Source organism: Phlebotomus argentipes, unplaced genomic scaffold (genome assembly GCF_947086385.1).
Source record: "Phlebotomus argentipes unplaced genomic scaffold, Phlebotomus argentipes genome assembly scaffold_18, whole genome shotgun sequence".
NCBI classification, from domain to species: Eukaryota; Metazoa; Arthropoda; class Insecta; order Diptera; family Psychodidae; genus Phlebotomus; species Phlebotomus argentipes.
Genome location: NW_026776177.1, coordinates 11,920,193 through 11,945,095, shown reverse-complemented (window position 1 = coordinate 11,945,095; position 24,903 = coordinate 11,920,193). Strand labels below are relative to the sequence as shown.

Below are 24,903 nucleotides of genomic sequence, written 5' to 3'. Positions count from 1 at the left end.
CATCGCGTACAACGAGATTACATTGAAAATGTGCTCATATATGAGATGCCACGATGCTATTTATAAGTAATATCACTGTGAAAATAGCATCCCGATTCATTGTGACTTCGATGGCGGAATGCACTTCGAAAGCTGGCCCCAGAAATAGAGTCCTCTGCAACCAAAAGGACTCTTCTAAATTCACTCCAATTAAGCATGGCAATAAAAATAAATTGCATTTTAATTAGTCACCACTTAAATACAACCACGGCATCTCAGCGCGTCAGACGTGAATTAATGCGATTGAGAAAGAATGGCACAATCGATGAGGCCAACAATTGCTGATTTTCTTCAATTTTCTCAGTCAGTGCATTCAACGAGGCCAAGTTTCTCGCAATGCTGCAGTCGCGCTGATAACAATTCAATCCCGAGACGACTTTTTTGCACTCCGCGAGAAGAGATGTCAAATATGGGGGGTTTAATAAGAGATGGGAATGCTATGCTTGCCACCGAGAATTATTGCCGTGCTAAAAATGTTAGATCATTAGCGTTAGATGTGAATCTACAGTGCACGGCTTTGATATTCAGAACGGAACGTTTTGCTAGCATCAGCAAAGATCGAATTATCGTGTAATGATTCATATTATGAAGAAGGGCATGTTTCTTATCACACATGATTTGCTTGCACTCGAATCCTTAGATTGCTATTCTGACGGACGGAGTTTTTTGAGGCAACGTGTGTCAAACTGAGACAAATGCTATAGCTGTGACGGCTCTTCAGCATCTCAAGAAGACTACGGAGACAATTGCGCTGGAGTCATCTTATTCAGAATTCATTTTCGCCTGTTCAGCACTTTGTGTATGGCAAGTAAAGCGGACCACGGATAAGTCCTCGGCTCAGAGAGAAAGAAGTTCATCTTGCCGGGAGATTCAGAGATTGGCGATGAACTCCACAGAACTATACAGCATACTTTCTCCACTTGACTTTACACTCATTCCCAGAGTGTTTTGAACCGCAAATTGTTTATTAGATGAATATTGTAGCAAGCAAGAGTGCTAAAACTCGGTAATTGTGGAAATTGGGAGAGTTAAACTCCGACACTCCAGTTTTTGGGGAGGGAATCCGTGATTAATGCGGTTTTGCCTTACATGATCATTTTTCTGTGGCAGCGGTGGAGAACTTTCACTTAGCGTTGGGAGAAGTTTTGCGCCTTTTGGCACATGTAGTTTCGTGGGTGCATTTAATTTCGCAGCGGAGGGAAAAGGGCGCTGTGACGATGTATGTAAATTTTCAAAATTCATAGAGAAAGACACAAATACTGGGCGTCCTAAACACTTTCGGACAGTTTGAACAACTTCATTTCACTTTGGTCGAACTCAAGAAGTTCCATTGAAACTTTTCCTCGGACTTTGGGTAAATCCTTTTAATTTTTTCCCCCAACGCTCAGCTTCTCGGTTGGCGAAACTTTTCTCTCTCTCTCTCTCGACTTTCTCGAGGATGTGATATTATCTGTTCGGGACTCTGGTTTGGGGGGGCGCGCAAACCAAGGGCGGACGAGAAGAGCAGTCGTCCAGAGGGGAATACTTTATGTAGAACAATTTGTGTCGCTGCTGAATGAATTTGTTGCATAATTACGAGTGACACTAAACATTTCCTGGGCATTGTATGTGGACGAGCAGAGCATAAATCGGAGTGTGTAATTACGCAAACATTTCTGGAAGTTTTCCAGATTTAGCATTGAGCACGTAACACAGTGCAAAAGTTTGCATTTTATATACTCTAAATATTTATACGGGAACTTGCCAACATTCAAGCCATCTCACCCATTGACTTGCCCTGTCCCTTAGCATCGCGTCCTTCCCTATCCCGATCGGTATCGCACATGGGATTATTCACGGGTGAAATTTTTAATTTCTCACATGATTTAGGACGAATTTCTCCATACCCAGCGACGTGGCATATGCATTTTCATGCAAATTTTGACCCTGTATATTCAGGGAATATTCCTGCGTCTCAATTGCCCGGAGAGGCAACAAATCAACCTCAATAGAAGGTGCAGATTAATATTTCATCGAGTCGCATTAAAATTGACAATAACTTGCCTCTTCAGGAAACAATTTAGCTTCGTTTTGGCCATTTTATAAAATATGTATAGGGCTCGGAGGAACACATAGAATTTACATTAAATTGAAATAACATCCCTCTGCCAAAAAGACTCCCGGCATTTTAGCAGTGCGGCAAACGATGCAAGAATAAATGCAAAAATTCTCCGTCTTCTGCACACTGTGTGTTGATCACTGTGTCCCTAATCCACAAGAGATGCAACGAAATGCACAATTTTCAAGATGGAACATCTCGACTGTCAGGCGTTGTGTTCACAAATATTGCCCTCGGCTTGGGTTGTGATGAAAATCATGGCACTGGGAAGGGTTGAAAGTCACGCCGGAAAGTCGAAAATGTTCCTCAGACGATGATTTTCCATCTGCAGATCCAGCTTAGCATACAGACATGCCGAATAGAACGATATGTGAGTGTCTGTATCAACAAATTTTATCGGCACGTGAATATTTTTAGAAGAGCAGCGGCCATAACAATCAGAAAAACTGTATATGGAGGGTTGATGTTTTGAATCTCATCCAAATTAGCCTAATTATCATGTCTGTATGACTACCAAACACTCATCCAAAAGCCATTTAATGATGGGGAACACTTTGAAGCTTATCCACTTGCGAGCCTCCCTCGTAGTTCTCTCGTCTGCTTTTTATCCACTCAGCATAACTTTTATTGCCGAAAGCCGGAGAGTGACACATTTGGTGGATTTTCTCGTGGCTTTTCCCAACCACACTCAAACGATCGTAAATATTTTATTTTCACAATAAGATGCTCACCAACCAATAATGTAAATATTTATTGACATACGAGCACAGGGTGGAACTATAGTGGCAGTTAAACTGCCTCAAATCTCATATCACATAAACTCTCTACAGTTTTCTCCGGAATATATGGAATTATTCGATCCTCACTTTGCATTTTCACCATCACACAGAGGGAGAAAGAAGAAAAAAACTTGTTCAATTTCCATGGCAGGGTTTCTCTTTCTCCCCTGCTTTTCAATTATCTAAATAAAAGTTTTTTTATCACCCGACGTGACGGTGACTTTTAGACTTGCATCTGTGAGAAAAAATCGGAAAAGGAATGTGTCAGTGTGATTTTCTGTCCTTGGGGCACCCTCGCAGAATCTCATAAAAGTTTAATCATGCTTCCTGGACAACATAAAAGCGAGACATGAGTCGCTGGAAAAGTTTTTCTATTTACACGCAAAAATTTTCTAAAGAGTGTGAGCTTTTGCAAAGCTGAATGCCAATGTCAGATATGATGCGCCGCATGCTCGACTGTGACATTTAGATTTTCCGTAGTTCATGGAGAACGAAGTAGAATTAGCCACCAATTTGAAGTTCGACTTGGTGTTAAGATTTCAGGTGGGCACGAAGTTCTTCCAGAAACACCTGAAATTACCTGATCTTAAGAGAGACCAATTTGAACAGTCGGATTTTCTGTGGTTGACAAGGCTCTATTTGTAATTTGAAGTACAATTTATCCCTTTTTCTCTATTCAATAAGTACCTTTTACAGTAATTTGGCAGCAATTACATAAGTCCTCCACGCGCATTTGTCAAAAGTGGAGCAAATGAAAGGAATATAATGGAAAAATGTTAAGAATGAAGAATGCTCTCATTGTCATCCTGTTTATTTGCATAATATCTTCTGGATGCACTTTTGTATATCAAGATGAAATGGGTGAGAAAATAAATAAGGTATTTTGACGATGGTTTCATTCGTGAAACATATTCACTGAGGCATAAGTCATTCATTCTACACTTCTCCCCTGTTTTAATTCTCAAGTCACCCAACAAAACACTGACAGACGGTTTAATTTCAGTCTCAACCGCTCCTCGAGCGTATAAATAAGCAGATGAATTGAGTGGCAGTACATAAATATGGGAGTTAATTAGATATATGGAGTACTAAATAATATTAGTAGCGAATATATTTCATTTGTATATGGGAATATTTTTGCAACGTAGCTGTAAATCGTGGAAAATGACGATTAACACGCTTTCCATTTCTGTTCTTTCAGAGAGTCTCAGAGACTATTTTAGCAAATTTGGAGAAATTACAGAGGTCATGGTGATGAAGGATCCCACAACGAGGAGATCGAGGTGAGTTTGCAAAGAACCAAAATCCATTTTCCCTCAATTCCCACTAGAAACATTGTAGTTTGACTAGCATAGACCCAGTAAGATAACAAACTTAAGCATAGAATTTAATATACCCACGTAGACTATTTTTCGTTATGTTCCTCTCTCTGACCATTTTGAACATATATTTGAATAACATTTAATTTCTGGACATGTGTAAAACTCTATGTAAATGGTGTCGAATTAGTTTATTTCTGCTACTTCTCAATGTAACAATATTTAACATGATGGTTTTTTGTTCGTGTTTATTTAACATTTTTCACGTGTTTGTTTTTCTCTACCCTTCATGTTCTCTCTATCACATTTTTTTTCTTTCCAACACTCATTCTCGAGCGATTCGATTGACTGTCTTTGAATTGATTGGATCGAGAAGATAGATTTGAATTAAGTAGTGATGATTCTATCAATATGAAGACTTTCAGTCACTTCACAACAGCATTTTAGCCTCTCATATTTGTTTACCAACCCATTTCGTACTCTTTGTTATCGTTGTAAGAAGCTGTAACTGTGTAATATTGAAAAGATGTGAAGTTAGATGAAAACAGGTACAAGAACGTTTCCATATTTGTCGCTTTCACCATCCACTTCACCTCTCCTGTATCTGCATAAACATAGTTGAGTGTGTGGTGTGTGCGAAAGGAAGGGAAAGACGCCTTATTTGTGTGAATTTTACATCTTCCACTCAAAGGAAGTCCTCTTTGACAAAGCTTTCGGCCGCGAGTGAAGAGGAAGAAGCCAAAATCCCTATTCATTTTTCTCGCACAGCCATAACGAAGGCGCTCATGGTATCTGTTGGAAGCATAGTTTCATTAATTATAATAGGGCAAGAAATTGACCCGGAGTGTGGAGTGTGAGTGAAGCATTAATTTGTGAAATAATATTTCAACAGCAATCCTCAAAGACTTTAACACACTAAACCACTTAAGTGCTTCTGGAGGGTGTGAACAACATCTCAAGACTTATCTTGTCATATTAAGGCGAAAGATGAGTGATTGATGAAAGATATGAAAGGGAGGAGGATGGAATGCTCTCTTCGGCCTCAGAAAATATGCTAAATTTCATCTTCACTCCTTTTTTCCCACACCCACGGGCGCGCGCGCGTCCCATGAATTTCCGCGAGCGCTGTGGATTATAATTCTTTGAAGTGTATGGCAAGCTGTGTATATTTTCTTCTCTTGCTGCTGCATACGAAAGTCTCTGGTTTTCTCATAAAATAATCGCACAAATTGTTTGCTAATCTTCCGTCAATTTTTATCATCTGTCATGTTTCATTATGAAAATCACTCAGGTGCAGAAAAAATGTCTTGAAAGGCAAAATTGGAAGTTATTACTAAAAAAGTTTTCCAAGTTTGTTCAAAAGCGAGTTTTGAGCAGATCAGATCACTTCACCAATTGTTTTCTATATACATATAATGATTTCTCACATACAGAAATATGCACGTATGTCAAAGGGCGGGGCACACGAGTAGGCGGAACTTCAGAAATAATTGCTAGTGGCCCATATTACAGTCGCTTTCGAAGTTTCTCTAAACGTAGCTAACATTTCTCTGAGTGTATTGACAAATTTGAGGAATCTATTGAAGAATACCCCAGCATCTTTGCATGTGGGTGGACGGGAGGAATTTTGAAGGCTCTTCTCATGCTTTCGTCTGAAAGAAAATGGAACTCTCGAGCCATTCACTGGATTTTTCCCGTATCAAAGAGCTCAGCACTTGAGGAGCATGGAAATACCATCTGAACTGCACTCATCGACTGACCACACTCCTTGTCCTCGTACAACATCCACTTAGCGCACAAACACTGTGAATATTTCAGCATTTTTTCGGGGGCGGGCGCGCTCGGGTATGCAAATAGAAGGCCAAATTGTCTCGGAGGAAAGGCCAAGGAGCGGGAGTGCAAACGTAATAAAGGTAATATGATCAATTTGCCGGTGGGGGCGCTTGGTGCAGCGTTATTGGATGTGTCCATTAACTGAAACCACCACCCACTTTTTCGATGGGTCCTGGGCGCGTTCTCGGCTGGGGCTGAGAAGCGGGACACGATAGTTTGGACGGCAAACAAGGCAACAATGCCTAGCATAGTGCTGGAATCATGTGAATAATTTATTCATTTGTAAATTATTCGTTTGACCGTTCGATGAACTAACAAGCAAACATTTCATACCACCCCCGCCCTTCAGCCGCCGCCCCCTCACATGACAGATGAGTCATATCGGATAATTAGTGTAAAATTTGGCTAATTGCCGCTGGGGGATGGTCCAGGACACTCAGGAGAGAGTCTCTCGCTTCTCACATTTATGTCAAATCGGTGATTTAATTGTTGCGAAATTCACCGCCCAAACGTGACCCCCCGATTGCCCTCAATACAAAATTCAAATCTTAATTTGCCAATTTGACACATTCTGCCCAAATAATTGATAGGATTTAGTTTTCGGGAGTCCGCACAGACCATCTGTTTCATTTCCTGACTGGCGGCCGGATTGCTCCCTTTTTTGTGCCTCCCGCCGCTCGCGTGGCGAATTTTAAATGTACTTTTCCATATAAATTCAAGTCATTTTCCCTCATGAGATCCGTGGTGCTTTTATTATAGCAGTAATTCAGGATAATCTAAAAGACTTATTAAGGTGTCATTAAGAAGATTTCAATCTAATGTTCTTCATCAAAACATATTTTTAGATTAATGGGTGATGAATGAGAATTACGCTACATATCTGCTTATTTTATAAATGGGCAAAAAATGAAAAAAAAGAAATTTCATAGATTTTGTGAATCTGATAGTAAATTTTTTTCAAAAAATAATTAATTTTTCAAATGTAAAATATGTCTAATTTTTCTTCTTCTAAAATACTGGAAATACCATCACATAGTGTTGAAAGTAGTTAAGTAAGGTGGAGCGTATGGATGGGCGGAGCTTCAAGTGCGAATTGCAACTCTTCATGATTAAAATAGTAGTAAATTTTACTCTCCAACTTTCCTTCGCAGTTTCATCTGAGTGCTTTTGCCCTGAATCGAATGAAGTTCTCGATATCACTTGCTCAGTCTTCACCTATCAGCAGACTGTCTTCTCAGAAATTCCTCGAATGACTAAATGAAGGAGTATCATTTCTCAATCCATCCTCTGAAAATCCCTGAGATATTGTCCTCCTCCGTGAGCTCGTAAATTTCAATAGATACTATCTCGCCCGCTTATCAATCTCACTCTTGTGAATTTTCACTCAATTCCACCAGCTATGCTCACATGCTAAGGAGATCTTCTGTGTGAAATTGTGGTAGTTTGAGAGGCCAGTGGCCGATGATGAGGGTGTGAATGAGGATATTTTGCTCTTGAATTTTTGTTCTTTTAACGCTGAGTAGATTGTGTGTTGTACTTGCTGAGAATCTTCACTTTTCTTTTGCCTTTCACTTCTCTAACGAATCTCTTCCATTTCTCACTCCTTTGTTTCTTATGATTTTCTGTCGATTTTCTCATTATTTTTTGCGTTCATTTCCAAAAAAAAATTTTACACGAATAAAAATGAAATCTACACATGTCGATATGAATTCTTTCTTTTTTTCTGTTGAAAGGAATAATTTTGATGCGTTGTCTTGAAAGGAAGATGATGGCGAAATTTAATAGCAAATATATACATGAAAATAAAATGATGATTTTAAGAGTGACAAAATAATTGGTTGTTCTTTTTCATTAATTACACGTCTCTGTGTTCACATATCATGGGTGAAAGGCTTGAAGAATTGATTCTCTTTCAGCCAATATGACACCATTTCTGGATATTCCGCCGATTCTGTTCTTCACAGTGTCTCCAGGTAGGTTCTTTGCGTGCGAATTATCATCCTCCCGCACAGTTTTCTCCTGTGTTTTTCTCTGTTTTCCTCTCCTATGATATTTTTTTTATTTTAGATTTATTGTTTTGCCTCCCACAACCCCCTGAAAATACGTGTTTCTGTGTTGGTGATTTAGTTTAATTAAATCTATAACATTTCATGCCATATCATACATTTTATATCTCTTTCTCTCATGTTTGGGACTACACTGGGTTGGGCGAGACGAAATGGGGTGAGCCTTCAACTGGGAAATTCTGCAAAGCTATCGAAACGGTATTAATTAGAATGTTGGCCGGGCTGAAAGTTTGCGCCGGAAAGTAAACACCTTCAGGATTACTCCATGAAATGGCTAAGAAATTCACATGGTATTAGGAAAATTGTGGTGAAATTGAGGGGCTCTCAAGTCTCCTAAAATATGAAAGGCTGTAATAATGAGGGATTTCTTTGAATTGAAACCAATTTCGCAGCCCAGATGTGAACCATTAGTTGCGCCTCTGCTCAAAACTATGCCCGTAAAAACCTCTACTAACTCGCATAAGAGTGTATCAAATGCCGTAATTTGGGGTGTTTATGCGCCCCACTGCCTTTACTCACTTTGTGCTATAATTCACCTAAAAGTTTAGTGCAACATAAAATGTTTTATGATTAATTTTTCACGAAGACCCCACAATTTAATGGCTGTTAATTTACTTGGGGAAGAAGCAGCGTATAGAGAGTTCCACACTGTCGCGATCATTGGGAAATTTCGTGTGATTTACAAATGACACGCAATGGGTTTCCTCATGAAAGCTCACCCATTCTTGTCTGTGTTCAGCTCAGTGCAAAAAATCTCCTTAATCATCTTCAATTTATACTTTTAAGTTGTTTTTTTTCACAATCTCTCGTAGTTTCTTCTCTCTCCTCCTCTCTGCCTATCAAACTTAGCTGTACAATTCTTTAGCCTGTAAATGTAAATATACTTAGACATTAGATGGCTTCAATAGAGCACAAAATAGCTCAAATTATATACATATTTATTTCTGTTGATTTATGTAACAATATAAACGTTTTATATATAAATAGACATGTTTGGTGATGAAATGATTATTTATAGAAGTCAATGAAAATTCACTCACAGTGAATATCACATAAAATTTTCCTGTACATTAATGTTTGAAAAGAGATGCTTTGTCAAAAATGTATGTCAATGTTGGACACTTTGGTTCAGTTTTTCACTATACCTTTTTTATCACATCGTCATGCCTTTCTCTGGTACGACCCAGAGAGTTTATACAAATGTTCTACACTTTTATCTGTCTCTCTAGATGGCACTCTTTTACTGGCAAACATGTTGAATAAATATAATTAAGAAAAAGACCTCCTTTCTCTTCATCTCTTGAACAAATGATTCCAAAAAAAGAACGACAGAAATTAGGCTCTCTCTTGAGCCACAAATTACCTTTGAAAGTGACAATGAGAAAAATATAATCTGCAGGGAAATCCACCTTGTTCTTACTAAATACTCTTTATCTTCTCTTTTCCTTTATAGAGGGTTTGGATTTATCACATTTGGCGATCCATCGAGTGTGGACAAAGTTTTAGCGCAAGGAACACACGAATTGGATGGCAAGAAGGTAATTTTGACCCTATAATTTATTCCATCTCTTCTGTGCTAATTCAATATAATGAATTTAATCAGAAGTCAAAGTGATTAAAGTTGTTCTGCCACGATATCTTCTTGCTAAAGTGATTTCACGAATTATGTTTGTGACTTTAGAATTGGAATTAAATTTATGAATTGAATTATTTATCCAATTAAGCTCAGTGAAGTCCCGCAGGATTCCCAAAGTTGAATGGTATTTTGCATACACATCAAAACGAAATATACATATTCTACAGATTTTGATAACCATAATTGTGAGCGAAATTTGTTGAATTTCGATTGATTTTGAATAGTTCAGAGAACAACTTATTTCCCCTTATTTTGTATTGTTTGATATTAAACTAAGTAAAATAAGAGTAATTTTTATACTATCCAGTTGGATAAAGCCACTCTAATAAAAGCTTTTTCATTGTCTTCTTCACAGATTGATCCTAAAGTTGCATTTCCACGACGAGCTCATCCAAAGGTGAGTGCCAGTTTCTTATGTGCACAATTTCTCCAACAGTGATCTCTTGAGTTCTTCCTTTCTTTGCTGAGTGGCAAAATGTATGCAAGCAGAAGAAACTGGGAGATCTAGCGAGAATGCGCGAGAATGAGAGGATTTGTACCATTTTGCATAAAATTTTGCCTTCTTTCATCTGCACTCTTCGGCGTTGGAGCAATTTTCGCCATCGCGAGCTTTTTTGCCATCCCCAAACCTAAAGATTCGCGCCACTTTTCCCGCTCCTTTGGGTAAAAAGTCAGGCCTCTATGCAAATTTATATCCCTTTCACCACAACAATAAGTCCAGGATCTTCTTTTGTTCACTCCGCCCGACGTTCGAGAAACTTAAATTGTTTAAATTTGAATATTTTACATAGTTGGTGGTGCGCTTATCATCATAAATAATTGTATTGTGTCGGTCTTGGGGGGCCCACTTCCGCGATGGGCCAGTGCAAAATTTTCCCTGGGACTGTGCCGCGACAGCATTGCGAAAAATATGGAAAATTCTGAGTTTGTGTGTGTTTGGAATTTTATGTCTCAATTTTCCCGCTCGCATTTATTAAATTTTCCCCCGGCGCGAGAAAAACTCCGTTTATCAGCGAATTTATTAATGATTTTAAATTTCTCGCGTGTGCCAGCCGCGTATTAGTCGTGCCTCACGTGCAGAAATTGCAACTGTGAAGGGCGCTGAGAAGGTGTACAATTTTCGCGGCAATTCTCCACCCTGCCGGGAAAAACTTTTGAGGACTTTCTCACTTTCCCCAGACCCACGGCGAAGCATAGAAGCGCCCGGGGAAAAAATAAACGCGAAACACCCCACAGAGAGCGAATTATTTCAAATGCCGAGCTGTTAGAGCAAACGAAGCGAAATGTTTCGCAAATTTAAATGCCAAGCCACCCCTCAGACACTTGAGGGTGTCCTTATTATTTTTCTCCTGCCTTTCTGACTTGGACGAAGGGTCAGCGATTCATGTCTCCGTGATTGTCTGACGTGACTTCGTACACAAAGTGCGGATTCCCGGTAGTCAAAGCTTGCTAAGAATCTACTTAAGTCTGTAATTGTATAAATTTTAGCGATTAATGAAAGCACCGTGCACTCAACTAATATTTCGTTTCGAAAATGACGAAGATATTTTGTCATCAAGCAAACAGAATTAATGTTTATGTTTCCGAAGACATTCTCTCAGCAAGAACAGCATTGAGGAGTGCAACAGATTATTCAATTTGCAAGTTTAATTCAACTCTGGGAAAATTGAGAAAGTGAGTCCGTTTTGCGCATTTCTTCAAGCTGATCCTATTTCTCGGGTAATGCCAGTTTTTCAATTGCCGCTCTCCCCATTTATCATTAGCATTGAGCCGTGGACGTGCTTCATGGCAAAATTACGAGCAGTCCTGCAGAGTGTCAACTTTTCCTGCAAATTCCACAAGTTTCGGGAGGCAAATTGCAAATGTGTGTTCTTAGCTCACGTTCGCATCACGTTTATCTCTTTGATTTCCATTTTTTTTCTGCACGTGGCAAAAACACAGAGAGCATAAATTTCATTAAGCACCTCATTCGTATCCCTTTTTCACACCCGATTTTTCCCTTCTCACTTTGCCCTCATCATTGTCGTCAATGGCGCAAAATCTTGCACAATTGCCCACGACGATAAAAAGTCTCAAATGGTTCATTCTAATTGGATGGCATTATTTTGCCACCTTCTCACAATTGCAATATTTCTTCTGATGCGGAAGAATAGGGGAGAAATAAAGGGTGGGTTTTTCCACTTATTCACAATACCTGTGATTTGGCTAAAGACATCAAACTGTCCGGTGGTAAAATGAGGAAAAGTGTGTGCTAAATTATGTCACGTGGTGCGCGTGCGAGGAAAATTCATTTCCAACTTTTAACTTTTTCTTCCCAAACTAGCGAGAATATTTCGCACTCGAGGATCCCTTTTTTCTGGGGCTGGGCGCGCGCCCCCTCCTGAATATCTCACCCTTGAGAGTGACTCTCAGGAAAATTGCACGATAATTCAACTTTTTTCCATCCACCCACCGACTCCATGAATTATTTCGAGCAATAAATTTGGAATTGAATTGGAGCCGAGGGGGACGCGCGGTGTGGCAGTAAATTCTAATTAAAGATTAATTATAGAATTTTCCCAAGCAATGTTGACTCTGAGCGCGCTGCAAGTCGTCCAAGATGAACAATTGTCAGGTGAGGCGCAAAAACAGTGCGGGGCGAAAGAGGGAATTTTCTGTATGAAAAATTGCCATGAAATATCTTTGGCAATAACATTAATTTTGTGCTCATTCCAGTCACTCCTCGAGTCACCTGCAATTCTCCTCGCCCGCTCGCCCGCGTTTTCCTCCAAACCCGTCCGCTGGGGAAGTCTCGTGCACAAGATAAATTTCTTGATTGAGAATGTTATTGAGAAAAATATCCAGTTGAAATGCACTGAGAGGAAAAAGTCTCATTTCCAGATGGAATCAGTGACATCTCATACTTAATCACGCTTTTTCCCTCACTTGTTTACTTGTGAAATGCTTTCAGTACGATAAAATGGGGAGAAAGTTTGTTTTCTCGATCGCTTTGGTCAGTTTCTTGCCTCGCGTTCCACTGAGAAAAACTTGCATTGTTGTCATAACTATTTTCTTTCATTTTGCATCACAAAAATCTACCTTAACGATTGGCTTTACAAATGCGAAATGTTTGAGAATTGCTTTTAGCTTATGAAATTGCATTTTATTTGAGTCAAAGGACCGAGTTTTGACTGTTTATTTTGCACAATCAAGAAAAGCAAGACAAACTTCTTAAGAAATGCCCTAAGGCGTTATTCTAAAGAAGCAGACGTTCACTCAAAAATTTTATCCGATTTCCAAAGTATATGCAATACGATTTTATAGGCTACAACTATGCTAGTCAGAAATAGCCAAAACTTGTTTATGTGCATTCAGTCTTTTATAAAATGTTTAACTCCTATTCTGTAGGAAAAATTCTTTGTTTTGTGGGAACTGAATTCAAAGTTCTTACAGCACGTGAGGAAATGTCACGGGTTGTAAAATTTCCCTTAGTTTTCATCTCAAATTTCTGTTTTTCTCAGGTTGTAGCGGTTGTGGATACAATCTTACCGTTTTTGGTGCACTTCCAAGTTTTTTGTGTTATGAATTTTTCTATAATTTCTCTGTGTCAGACAACAAAATGCACTTGTCGGATATTGCAGCAAAAATCTTCTCACTAAACCTCCCTAATCTAGCGGAGTCAGAAGACCACCTGCCCCTATATTTGCTTGACCACGAAAGCCGTGTAAGTGAGGTCTGGCGTGGGCGTTGGAAATTCAAATTAATTAAATGGAGTGAATCATAAAAGAGATTTTTCTTCATTCTGGCGTCATTTCTCAAAATTGCTCTTGATTTATTGGCATTTGCGACAAATCCCCCGCTGAAAAAAAACAGAGAGTGAGAGAGAGCGAGAGCTGGGTGGTGGGAGGCTGGGAAATAATCCATAACCGGCTACCTTGTAATTTGGCCACTTTTTGACTCACAGCGCTTTGACGTCATCGGCATTCTCCACCCTCGCCAGGGGAGCATCCCTCCCATGCGAATACATGCTCACTACACTTCCGCTCACCACGGCGCCGTGGCGTTCTGCGCCGGCGGGGGCGCCCCAGTCGACGTCCAGGAGCCCGGATCCAGATTCCGTCCGTTGTATTCGCTGTTTAGCGCTTGTCGAGTTTGCATCGATCAACCGTCCCGTCACAAAAAACACTTCTTCACAATTCAGTTTTAGCCAGAGAGTTTAGCCAGACACTGAAATTTAGTCCGGACTTAGGCCACCTGCAGACTTGCGGATTACACTTTGCTCCCGGGTCTAGGCCGTCAGTTTCGAAACCCCTCGATTTACAGCGACCTCAAACGCGCGAACAGTGTTTTCCACATAGTGCGATTCCGTGAAATTCAGCCACACAGTGAAGGTGATTGTTTGTCCAAATCGATACAAAGTGCTTGGCAAATCCTCGGCCGATTGTTTGGCTTTCCCCGAAATTGGGATCGGATTTTCACTGGATAATCCCACTTTGCCATTTTGCCCATTGCCAGGGGATTTTTGACGTTTAGCAGCTGATCTGTAGAAACGTTAACTGTCACCTAGCAAGTGCCAAAATTCCCTGGGATTTTGCAGTGAGTGCGAGCAGAGTCAGGATCACAGAAAATAAAAAAAAATCGACACTTTGACACACAGTTAAAACGAGTTTAGCGCCGTGAATCGGACTCAGAGCGGGCTCTAAAGCCAAATCTCGTGCGTGAAAACTCCACTGGACACTGTGTCGAAATTCTCCCGTCCACAATTACGAAGGAAAATCATCCAGGAATCGGCAAGAAGCTCGTCGTAAGTATCGCGGGTGAAATTGATAAGAAAAACACATGTAATGGCAATAATTTGCCCAACTGCCGGGATGAGGTGTGAGATGGGTAGAGGGAATTAAATGAAATTGATGTGACGAAGGTGGAGTGGATTATGTAAAATGAGAGGGAAACTGTTAAAAGTTATGTAACTGTGAGTAAGGGAAGCACTCAGCTCTATAATTTCCAGCACGCAATCCGACGGCCTAGGAAGATACACATAGTGGGAAGAGTGCGAGAGTGAGAAGAGAGAGAGCGGAAGAATAAATAAAATCCAAAAAGGCCCGCCAGATGACAGGGGATTCCCCGGGGTCCCCCGGAAAAATGATTTCGAGCTGCTCTCTCTCTCACCCTGGAATGTGTTATATTTCAACCCAGTGAAAATTCTTCCTATATAATCCCATTTTCTAAAGTGCACCCCCCATAAATTTTAGATTGAAGCAAAGTCGCAATAAATTCATGCCTCTTTTTTCCCTGGTCTCCTCAACCACCCCCGAATTGGTGAGGAGACTCAATCTCGGGCATGAAGTGTGCTCGAGGGCAAGAAAAGGCGCTTTTGTATGGGTGGAAATTTTCTCCTCCATGAATCTTTCATCCTTCTCATGCACGGAATATACTCTCTGTCTGGCGACAGGCGAGCTCATTCGGCATTGAAAGCAGACAAATGCTCAAAAATGGTGTGATTGAAAGAAGGAGTAATTGTTTTTGCCAATACCTGAGGACTTTTTCTGCACAGTCGAAGTTTGGATTACTCTGGCGTCAGAGGTTCAAATAATATATTCGATTACACAAACTTATAAACATTTATCGATTGATGTAAAAATTCGTACAAAGCGATCTCAAATATTTTTACACCTCTTTGAATGAATAGAAAATTCTGAATGTTTATTTAAGAGCTTGCTACAGTGCTTGAAAAGGTTAGAGAACAGAGAGAGGATACTGTAGAGATGATAAAATTTAAGTTGAAGAAAATTCTATCAATGCTTATATAATCGCAATAGATATTTTTAACAATGTGGATCCCATTTTTAACCATTCCCTCATCAAAAATATCCTGAATTTTTTAAAATAGAGTAACAAATATCTGTCACTAACTCGATCTTTATTCAACGAAATGGTGTTTTGAAGAGGAATTTCCATCTAAAGGAAGTGTTTCCTAATTCAAATAAAAAGCTTATGCAAATTTCACTAGGCATTTCTAAGAAAAAAGACAGATCATAGTTTCACTAGATCATTTAATATATTTGTATTATAAAACCAAAAAAGATTAAACTATTCTCTCATTCAAATAAAAGTTTTTCTTGTATTACTCTTCACGCAGTATTGCCTTATTTTTTGTTATTGGAAAGCCTTTTGATCAAATGTCGGAAACTGCAGTTATGTATCACCAAATGTATCAATGGATTTATTTAGCAGCAATGTTTTTTGTAATCGTATTGCCGTAAGCAAGTAATGAGTGTGCGAAGATATCGCGATTATTTACCTCAGCTCGGTTCAGATTTCTACTTCTGACGCAATATTTTCTGCGATTAGGAAACTTACTGCAATTGCAAACTTTAAGGGGAAGCTTTAAAGCTCCACGGGTGGTAAATCCATCTCAACCACGGGAATTCCACAGAGACTGACTGGGAAAACAGAATTCAATATATCACTCGAATGGAATTTTTCACTTGAATATCCATTGTTTCTCCGAGATTTGTAATTAGTTTGAGTACAACGTGTTGGAGGTTTGAATTTAATTAGTGAATTGAGGAGTAACAGTTTTAATTTCCACTAATTTATCCCACTGAGAAAGGGAGATTTTTTGGGAGAGAGGATGGAAAAATCGGACATAAGAAAACGGAATGAATTAATTAAAATAAATGCTTCTCTTGGCATTTTTCGTGCGAGACGAAGCTGGAAAACCGCGACGTCTGTGGGAAAGCGGGCGGGAAAGTGGTGAAAAACAAGAGGAGGACACACAGGCAGCATTTCCTGTTTCACCGCAGGATGAAAGTGTAGGGAGTGGAAGGAGTGGGGAGAACGGTTTGGGGAAAGGTGGGAAAAATTGAGTGAATTTCCTCCCCGCGCGCGCTCTCTGGAAAATTGTGTTACGTAACCCTCCCTCCATTTTCCCACCCACACACACAGAGTTGAAGATTTTCCAGATTCTCCCGTCGCGCGCCGAGGGGTGGCAAATCACAGTGCCAGAGAGAGATGGCATGGCGATCTCCGCCGAAATGTTTACATTGTCGGTGGCGCGGTGCACATAGAGGGAAATGCTGATGGGTTTTGCGGTGGGAAAAAATCGATAATCCCACTCAAGGGGCCGCTTTTTCCACGCGGAAGGCCAACGGGAGGAACTGAGATGGCATCCTTCGGGGCAACACTGGCAATGAACACCCACACACGCATCGCGACGCTTTTCCTGGCACTTTTCCCCTGCCGCGCGCCACGAGGAAGAGCGCACCAGCAAGACGCTCGGAGTGGGGATGAACGGGGGCTCGAGAGAGGGGTTTGAGAATCTGAAGAGGATTACAATTCCGGGAGTTGGGATTTAAAAACATTCAAAATTCAAATTTTCTGAGAAATATTTGGGTGAATTCAGAACAATTATATGTGCAGATTCCTCACATGGAATATTTAATCGTGTTCTATTCGTTAAGCATTCCGAGTCAGAATTGAATTTATCGTTCGTGTCGAAATACGTAATATATATATAACGGGCATTAATTTTGATTGTAAATAGAAAGCCCAAATAATTACATGCGAAACAGGTTAATCTATTGACAAAAATGTGTAACAAACGGGGAAGATTTATGTAGAAACTAATTTTTATTGCTTAAACACAAGCTTAAACATACAATTTTGAAGCGGGTCTAAAAAATAATTCGGGCGTATTCAGCAAACCCAGAATTTCTCAGCAAAATTCACAACTATAGTTTACTATTAACCAAGAAAGGAAAATAATCGTCAGAAGGCAAGTTTGTGTGATTTTTGCTGTGGAAATTAATGAGAGCCCACTCGGGAAATGCCAAGGGAGTCTCACAGAGTAATAAAATAAACACCCAATGATATTAATATTATCTTAGGAGTGCCCTAAAGTGCCTCTCATCCACTCAAATAGTAGATCCAACAATCAACATCCCACGTAATATTGTTTCAAATAATGAAGTTGCTGGAAACTTGCCGCTCTTTCTGGCAAAACAGCCCTCATGCCACGGGAACTTGCAAGAGTGCGCGGTTAATGAGGGCAGTGGGCACTCAAACGCGGGTTTTGGGTGTCCCCAAATGGGCAACTCAATCACAATCAGGCTGGGGTGATAAAAAGTGTCCAATGCGAGTTGGGAAATCAATTCGAATGGACAAAAAAGACCCCCGAAAAGCTACAATTTATGAGTCTGCGCAGGCAAACATGATGGGTTTTTCTTGGAAGGCACGAAAAAACGGGGCCCCACTTTTCACCTTCACGGAAAAGTGGAGAGAAAATGAGGGAGACAAATGACCGGCCAAGGCAAAAAGCCCCCCGAGAGATTGTGCGGCGACCAATGCGATGTCTCCGGAAAAGTGCGATATGTGGAAGTCAATAGAGACAGTGTCGATAAAGACACCCTCGGATGGCATATAAATCAAAGGGAAAGGGGGAGAAAAAGGTATCGATTGAGTGAAATGTGGCCTGATTTTCGCGTTTCGCATTTTAAATGCGTCTTCTCTTCTCGCTGGTGGGAATTCTTCACTCCTCAACTTGCCATTTTTCAAACCATTGTCATATTAAAGGCATCTCCGGCAATTCCACACGAACACACATTCCAATGTCGTGTACAGAAATATTTTTTCCCTCTCTCGACAAGTCAGAAAGAAAGCAAGCAGGGGTGGAAAATCCTCCCCTATTATTCGCAAGAACACGCAAAAAATCACACACACACACACGAGCAAATGTTCCGAGAAGAGGAAATATTTCACCCAATTGAATTCACCACCCCCTTCGTGATCATTATTGCTAGTTCCATTGTGTCTTACTTTCCTTCAGGGCCTGGCCTTTTTCCCACTAAAGCCCCCTATGAACTCACGCCCAAATGGGTGAAAATGGGCCAAAATTAATAATGAAAGTCGGCAAAAACAGCCCCAAAAGCCGTCCCGAAGGATATCCAATGCCGAGGATTAGGCTGAAAAATGGAGTCGAACGGATAGAAAGTCTGGAGGATGGTTTCAATTTGGAAGTGATTAATATTCAAATTAATCCAGTTCGATTTTGGGAATTCCTTCACCCATGAACATTTCACAATAATCTTCTGGAGTTGTTGGCAAAATGTGTATGAAATTTTCAAAATCGCCTTGTTTGTTATAGAAATATTTTCTACACACACTAATTCTTGTACACATATTGAATTATTTTATAGAGTACATTTGAATATCAATAAAAAAAAGTCGAGTGAAAAACGTGTTAATGAAAATAAAGTGTACTTTTAAATAAAAAATCAGGAAAGTTGCATAGTCCATTACTGGAATTAATTATTTATGAATTAATATACATTTGTAATCATTCGGAATCATGAGTTGTATTAACACTTCATTTTCGTTTGGCAAATCCTTAAATACCAACTACCCCAAGTTCCAAATGCTTCATGTGTGTCGGAAGATCAGTGATGATAAGATGATTTTAGCCACTGTAATTAGAGGCAAATATGACAAAATTGACTATTATAGTCTGGCTAAATCTCCAATTGTTATGACATGTCGTTTCTTTTTTTATGCCCAAACTCTTCAATTTTTTCTCGCAGAATCTTTTCAAGTGGGGGGAATGGTATGTGCATATTGCGAAGGCGAATAAGGGATGGCACTTAGAGAATTCCTGTGTGAATAGTAATAATTTGCAAAAGTATTTTCCCATCCTCATAAAAATTTCATGTGGCAATTTTAACTCACTGAAACATGTGTTCTGCGTCCGTGCGAAAGTGGGTCAAAGGAGCACAATTTGCTAATTAAAAATTCCCTCTCTTGTCTTTGCAGATGGTAACGAGAACAAAGAAGATTTTTGTGGGTGGCCTGTCGGCCCCCACGACACTGGAAGACGTCAAAAGTTACTTCGAACAATTTGGACCGGTGAGTGCATATGAAAATGATATCTCAATCCCATGTATTTTCCGGGCATTTTCCAGACGGAGAGCGAAAAAGGGGAGAGCTTTGGCAAAAAGGTATACGGTTGGGAGAATATTAAATAAGTTGGGGGGTGGAAATTCAAAATTTCCACTGTGAATTTGTCCATTTGCCTTGAGTGGGTCACGAGAAAAGCTGGAAAGAGAATTATTTTGGGGTTTTCTCTTGCAGGCATTTTGCGATGGGAGGGAAAGTTTTATTTTTCGGTGAGTTCTCTGGTTCACCAGATCTCTCCAAACGGTCCCTTTTCCCCATCGTTCAATGGGAAACTTTCCATCCATGCTTTGGTATTTTCCTCCGACAAAACCCCCATCAAAATCCCCCACATTTGTACCAAGAGGATGCCTACTTTTTGCCTAAGGTCTAACAATGGTGCGGAACATGTGAGAGGAGCTTTTGGGCTTTTTCCCACCTACACACACTCTGCTCTGGAGTCAGAGGGTTTTTCCTCTCGGCCGGTGTATATTGTGCCTGTTTTGTTGTTGCAGGATGTTTTTAAATGATTCATAAAAAATTGCAGCAATGACTGGAAAGTTGGCTTGTCCTCGCCAAAAGCTCCTTTCCCACTGTAGATAATCACCTCTCGCGGTTGAATTGATTTCTACCTGGTGATTTCCCATGGTGAAGGCGAGTGTGAGAAAATTCGTCTTAAACTGTTTGATCGATTGCATCAAATTTCAACCCTCAACATCTGATTTCAGAGGGTTGAGTGGGTGTGAAAAAAATCTGGGGCCGCGCATATGAAGAGTGAAAGAGAGAAGGAGGGAAATGAATATCGGAGGGTGCATGAAAGTGCTTTTGATTGACATTTTAATAACTCTTGGCTGATGGATGCATTTTATCAGTGACTCCTCGTGCCTTTTTTCCTCCCCACATCGCAAGTGTATCCATTTCTCTATATGCTCCAAAAACAGTGTTTACAGTTTGCGACATGGGGAAATATTGCCGAATTGCAACTCTGTCGAAATAATTTTGAGGATGTCTCGATAGACAAGCTCCTCCACTGCATAAATATCAATTTGTATGACATTGAGATACTGTATGCGCCCTCTTCGTCCCCAATGTTTCTCATAAAGCTCCACTTCTAGCCATATGTCGCGCGCTTTATTTGATATTGAAAATTCTCTCATATTGTATGCTGTACTTCTCTTGGCATTGTTTATAAAGCATATACACTGCAAAAATTGGCAAAGACTCTCTGAGTTGTGCGTTGCTTAATGGTCTCAGTGGCACTTCTCTAATTATATTTTTCCCCCCAATTATTCACATTATGAGAACAAGGAGAGTGATTACGAGTCATAAACGACACTTTGAGACTTTCGTCCCCGAAGAAGTCACGAGCATTCAAGTCTCCTCTGTGGCTTGTCCCACGTCCCATCGGGGCTCACCACTTATCCCCAGTCCCGCCTTCGCAGGCACACAGTTTTTACCGCTGAAAAAGGGGGAGTTACACCTGAAAGTTGGAACTTTGCGAGTGCGAACATTAGCTGAATTTTGAGTGAGTTTCATGTCTTGGTTCTTTTTCTGCAGTTCAGTGTTAATATAACAAACGTTTATGGTTCCTACACTGGAATAAAAAAAACCTTGCAGTAGTAGATCCATCGTCTTATTAATAAGAAGAACTTGGAACTTGGAAAAAATATGGAGAAATGATTGACGTATTTAAAATCTCAATTCGGTGAATACGAAAAGTCTAATCAAGTGAGAAACTAAACTGAAAAATTGTTGATTTCATACTTTATTGAGTTTAAGAATAGAATTTGACATAAATCGTGCCTCTGCACATCTTCATGTCTATTTTAGTGTACAAAACCACTGAAATATCGAATAATCTCACATTCAATTACATAAAGTTTCAGCCATATTTTCGGTCATATGAGTTTCCCAAACTTTCAAATCCCTCACCTAAGCTGTCGTTTTCGTGCGTTAGCATAAATCTTGAAGCATTTTCTGACCATTATTGATTTTGCGATCATGAGCTCACCAAGGGAGCATCACAGACGGGCTGCTTTTTGGGTCAAGTGTACGCTCATTTTGTGGCCAAAATTCCTTGGGGAGAGTGAAGGCTTGTGTTCTTGCATGGGAAACTTTGTCCCAGAACACTCCTCAAAAGGCTCAGACCCACATATGCCAGAAGGGAGAACAAACAGCATTTGAGAGAAGATGGGGGGCATCGGATAAATCGATGGGTGGTGAAACAAAGGGGAATCCCCAGTGGAAGCTTCGATAGTTTTTGAATGGCATGGAAATTTATCCCCACAATTAATCTGAAATTAATCTAATCCTGCAGACTTGCACAAACTCAACGAGCACAGCTCTTCTGTGGGCAGAATTAATTATTAATTGTCCGGCGAGATGGTGTGTATGTGCATGAGTGTGTGTGTGTGTGTGGGCTTTTGATGCAAAAGTGAGATAATATGGCATGTACATTGTTGAGTTTTTCCCACCGGAAAGAGCCTTTTTCCCTCTCGCAGCATCCACTCTTTATGTTCCTCTATTTATTTAAATAATTAACGCAATTGTGCTTTTATTCTCTCATGGGAGCTTTCGCGGGAGCTTCTCACCCGTGGAAATGCGTGGAAAATTATGAGGATACTTACCAATGTTATTAATGCGATGGTAATTCTGGCGAGATCCTCTCGCTCGTGTGTGTGGCGGTGAAAAGCGATAAAAATGCTAAATCCGCCACAGAGTGACTATGAAAAGCGTCCATGAGAAGTGCTTTTGTGCTCATGGTGAAGAAGTGTGATTAAAGTGTCCACATAAATTATTTTATTGGTGGCAATTTCTCTCTAGGATTTCACATCTGACATGCGGATGCGAAAGGGTTTTTTTGGGGGTGCTTAAAAATCACCTCCCCAAAGAGCTCCACTCCATCTGTTCCGCACCACGAAAACTTGTGTCGCTCCCTAAGTAATTTGTTTAATAATTAATTAAATAATTATTTTAAGTTTATGTACTGGTCTGGCGGGATGGCAACAAGGGTTGAAGCATCGCCCCATTCACTTCTCTGTAGATTAATCTCTTTTATTATGCAAACTTCATCCGGTTATCACATGAAAAATTACTCTCGCTCTGCCTCTCTTTCTCGCACGATGTCAGTCAAGCCCTCCGGAAAACTTTGCCACCCTCCAAATTCCACCCGCCAAGCGCCCAATGGCACGGATATGAAGATACAGAGTGTGTCTTCATTGTGCCATTCCGGCAGAGCTTTCCAGATGGGATTCACTGATGGGTCACAGTTATTGCAATTGAGCAGAAATGGTGTAATTATATGTCTTCAGCAGCGTCGCTCGAGCCTTAAATGGCATCGCCCTTAAAGTGAATCCCAATTCCTGTAAAGTGGGCTCTTCATCTTGCCACCCGAGCGCAGAAAGACATGGAAATGTTGAATTTCCTTTTGAGCGACACTTGAAGAATTTATTTCTAAACTCAAATATGAAATTAATTCACCATTTTTCTTTTCATCTCAACACCTTCTCACTCCCTCTTGGCAGAAAGTCGGATAACACTGTGAATTATTGATGGAAAATGAGTGAGAATTCACAACAATCAACCAATTGATTATTTATTGATGACTCTCACTCAAATATTTAGTTTGCGGATTATTCTTTCAAGGCACAATCATTTCTGCATTATTCATCCCCATTCCAAACGTGCACGAGAGGGTGGAAGAAGGAGGAAAAAACAAACACACACACACCCCTAAAATATTCACTGGGTCGAGAATGAAAAATGAGGCATCATTGAGTTAATGTTTAGGGCCTCCGAGAAGAGCTTTTGGGTGGAAGTTTGTCTCTGTCAGCGCGATAAAATTGCCAAATCGCACATTAAACCACGATTGTCGTGATGGAGTCACCACCAGTTATCTTGGGTGGATTCAATGACTGCTGGGGAAGAAAAAAAAATCTGGGCCGAGGCGGAAATTAGTTGAGAAAACTTTGGGTGTTGCCATCGAAGGACATGAGCATTATTAATAACAGGAGGAAGTGGCCTTTTACTCTCACCATATCTCGAAATGGAAAGATAACTAACCCTCAGCAAAATCTAGCAGTGCGATTGAAAATCATGTTCATCTCCCCTGAGCCTCGCCGAGGGGATGGAAAATATATTTGCTCGGCTCAAAGGCAATTTTTCACCATCACTCAGGAATTTCCTCGACAGAGAGTGAATTTAAGTGGGAGAGAGGATGAAAATCAAGGTGAAATTGTCTAACTCAATCTTATCACTGGATATTAATGATTTTCCCCCTTGATATTTTCCAAAACCTATCTCGCCCAGGCACCTAAATTCACCCTGGCAGCATCCCTGGCGGGCAACCTTTCCACTTTCATTAATTAAAGTGTTTCGGGAAAACTCTATTTTCCGGGATGCTCTCTCGCACTTGCAAAAAATTTCCACCTGCGCTACCGAAATGAATTTTACAACCCACACACAGCGCCATGGGTGGAAATATGCTTAAGCGCTCATGCCCTTTTGTTGGGTTGGTAATTGCGAAAAATTTAATGATGGAAAGTAATTTACAATCAATACGTGATAATTAAATTTGCAATTAATATTTTTGCCATATCGTTGGGGTTGTAATTGGACAATTCAAAGAGGCGCCGAGCGAATCAATTTGCTGGACAAAAAGCCAATCTGGGATTTAATAAACAACACAGTGTCCAAAGGAGCTTTGAATTACAAAGCACTACTAATGACAACAATGTTGTTAAATAGGGATGATGGCTATTTAAAATCTCAAGTGATTTACGGGTGAAAAATCACTGTATAACTAGACGTTGGAAAGGAAATTTATTCTCGGCGATTCACGAACCTATATTGTAACATTAGAATCATTCTTCTGTGTTATTTTAATTAATATAATGAATTATTCTTCACTGAATTGAAGGTTGTCTAGCGCGTTAACTGTGTTGATTTTGTAGTTTCACTAATTTTTAATATTCTTAAAGATAAAATTTTTCAATTTGTCTCAGTATAATGAGAAAAGAAAACAGTCAAAAAATCGCTATTCTTAATGTCCTTGTCATTTTTCAAGCTGAGGCAACTTGACTTTTACGAGCAGATTCTCTTTAGAGCGCATAAGCACGGTGTAATGAATCGTGGCTTCGTAGTTATGATGCCGCGAAAAGAGGTGATAAAGAAAACAGTATTCAGAAGCTACATTTATCCGGAAAGATGAAGTGTAAAAGTAGACGAA

At 40.1% G+C, this 24,903-nt stretch overlaps 1 protein-coding gene across 7 annotated transcripts in view; it reads left to right on the top strand.

The window, feature by feature from the left end:
- LOC132260474 (RNA-binding protein Musashi homolog Rbp6) overlaps positions 1-24,903 on the top strand; it is a 65,490-nt gene that overhangs the window by 11,519 nt on the left and 29,068 nt on the right. For 4 of the 7 annotated variants that reach the window (XM_059758603.1, XM_059758602.1, XM_059758601.1 and 1 more), the window contains exons 3-6: positions 4,118-4,199; positions 9,588-9,672; positions 10,126-10,167; positions 19,557-19,649. In XM_059758603.1, coding sequence (XP_059614586.1) covers positions 4,118-4,199; positions 9,588-9,672; positions 10,126-10,167; positions 19,557-19,649 — 302 coding nt within the window. Of the gene's footprint in view, positions 1-4,117; positions 4,200-8,017; positions 8,042-9,587; positions 9,673-10,125; positions 10,168-13,960; positions 14,554-19,556; positions 19,650-24,903 lie in introns of those variants that run through there. The other 3 variants (XM_059758605.1, XM_059758607.1, XM_059758606.1) reach the window with 3 other exon arrangements.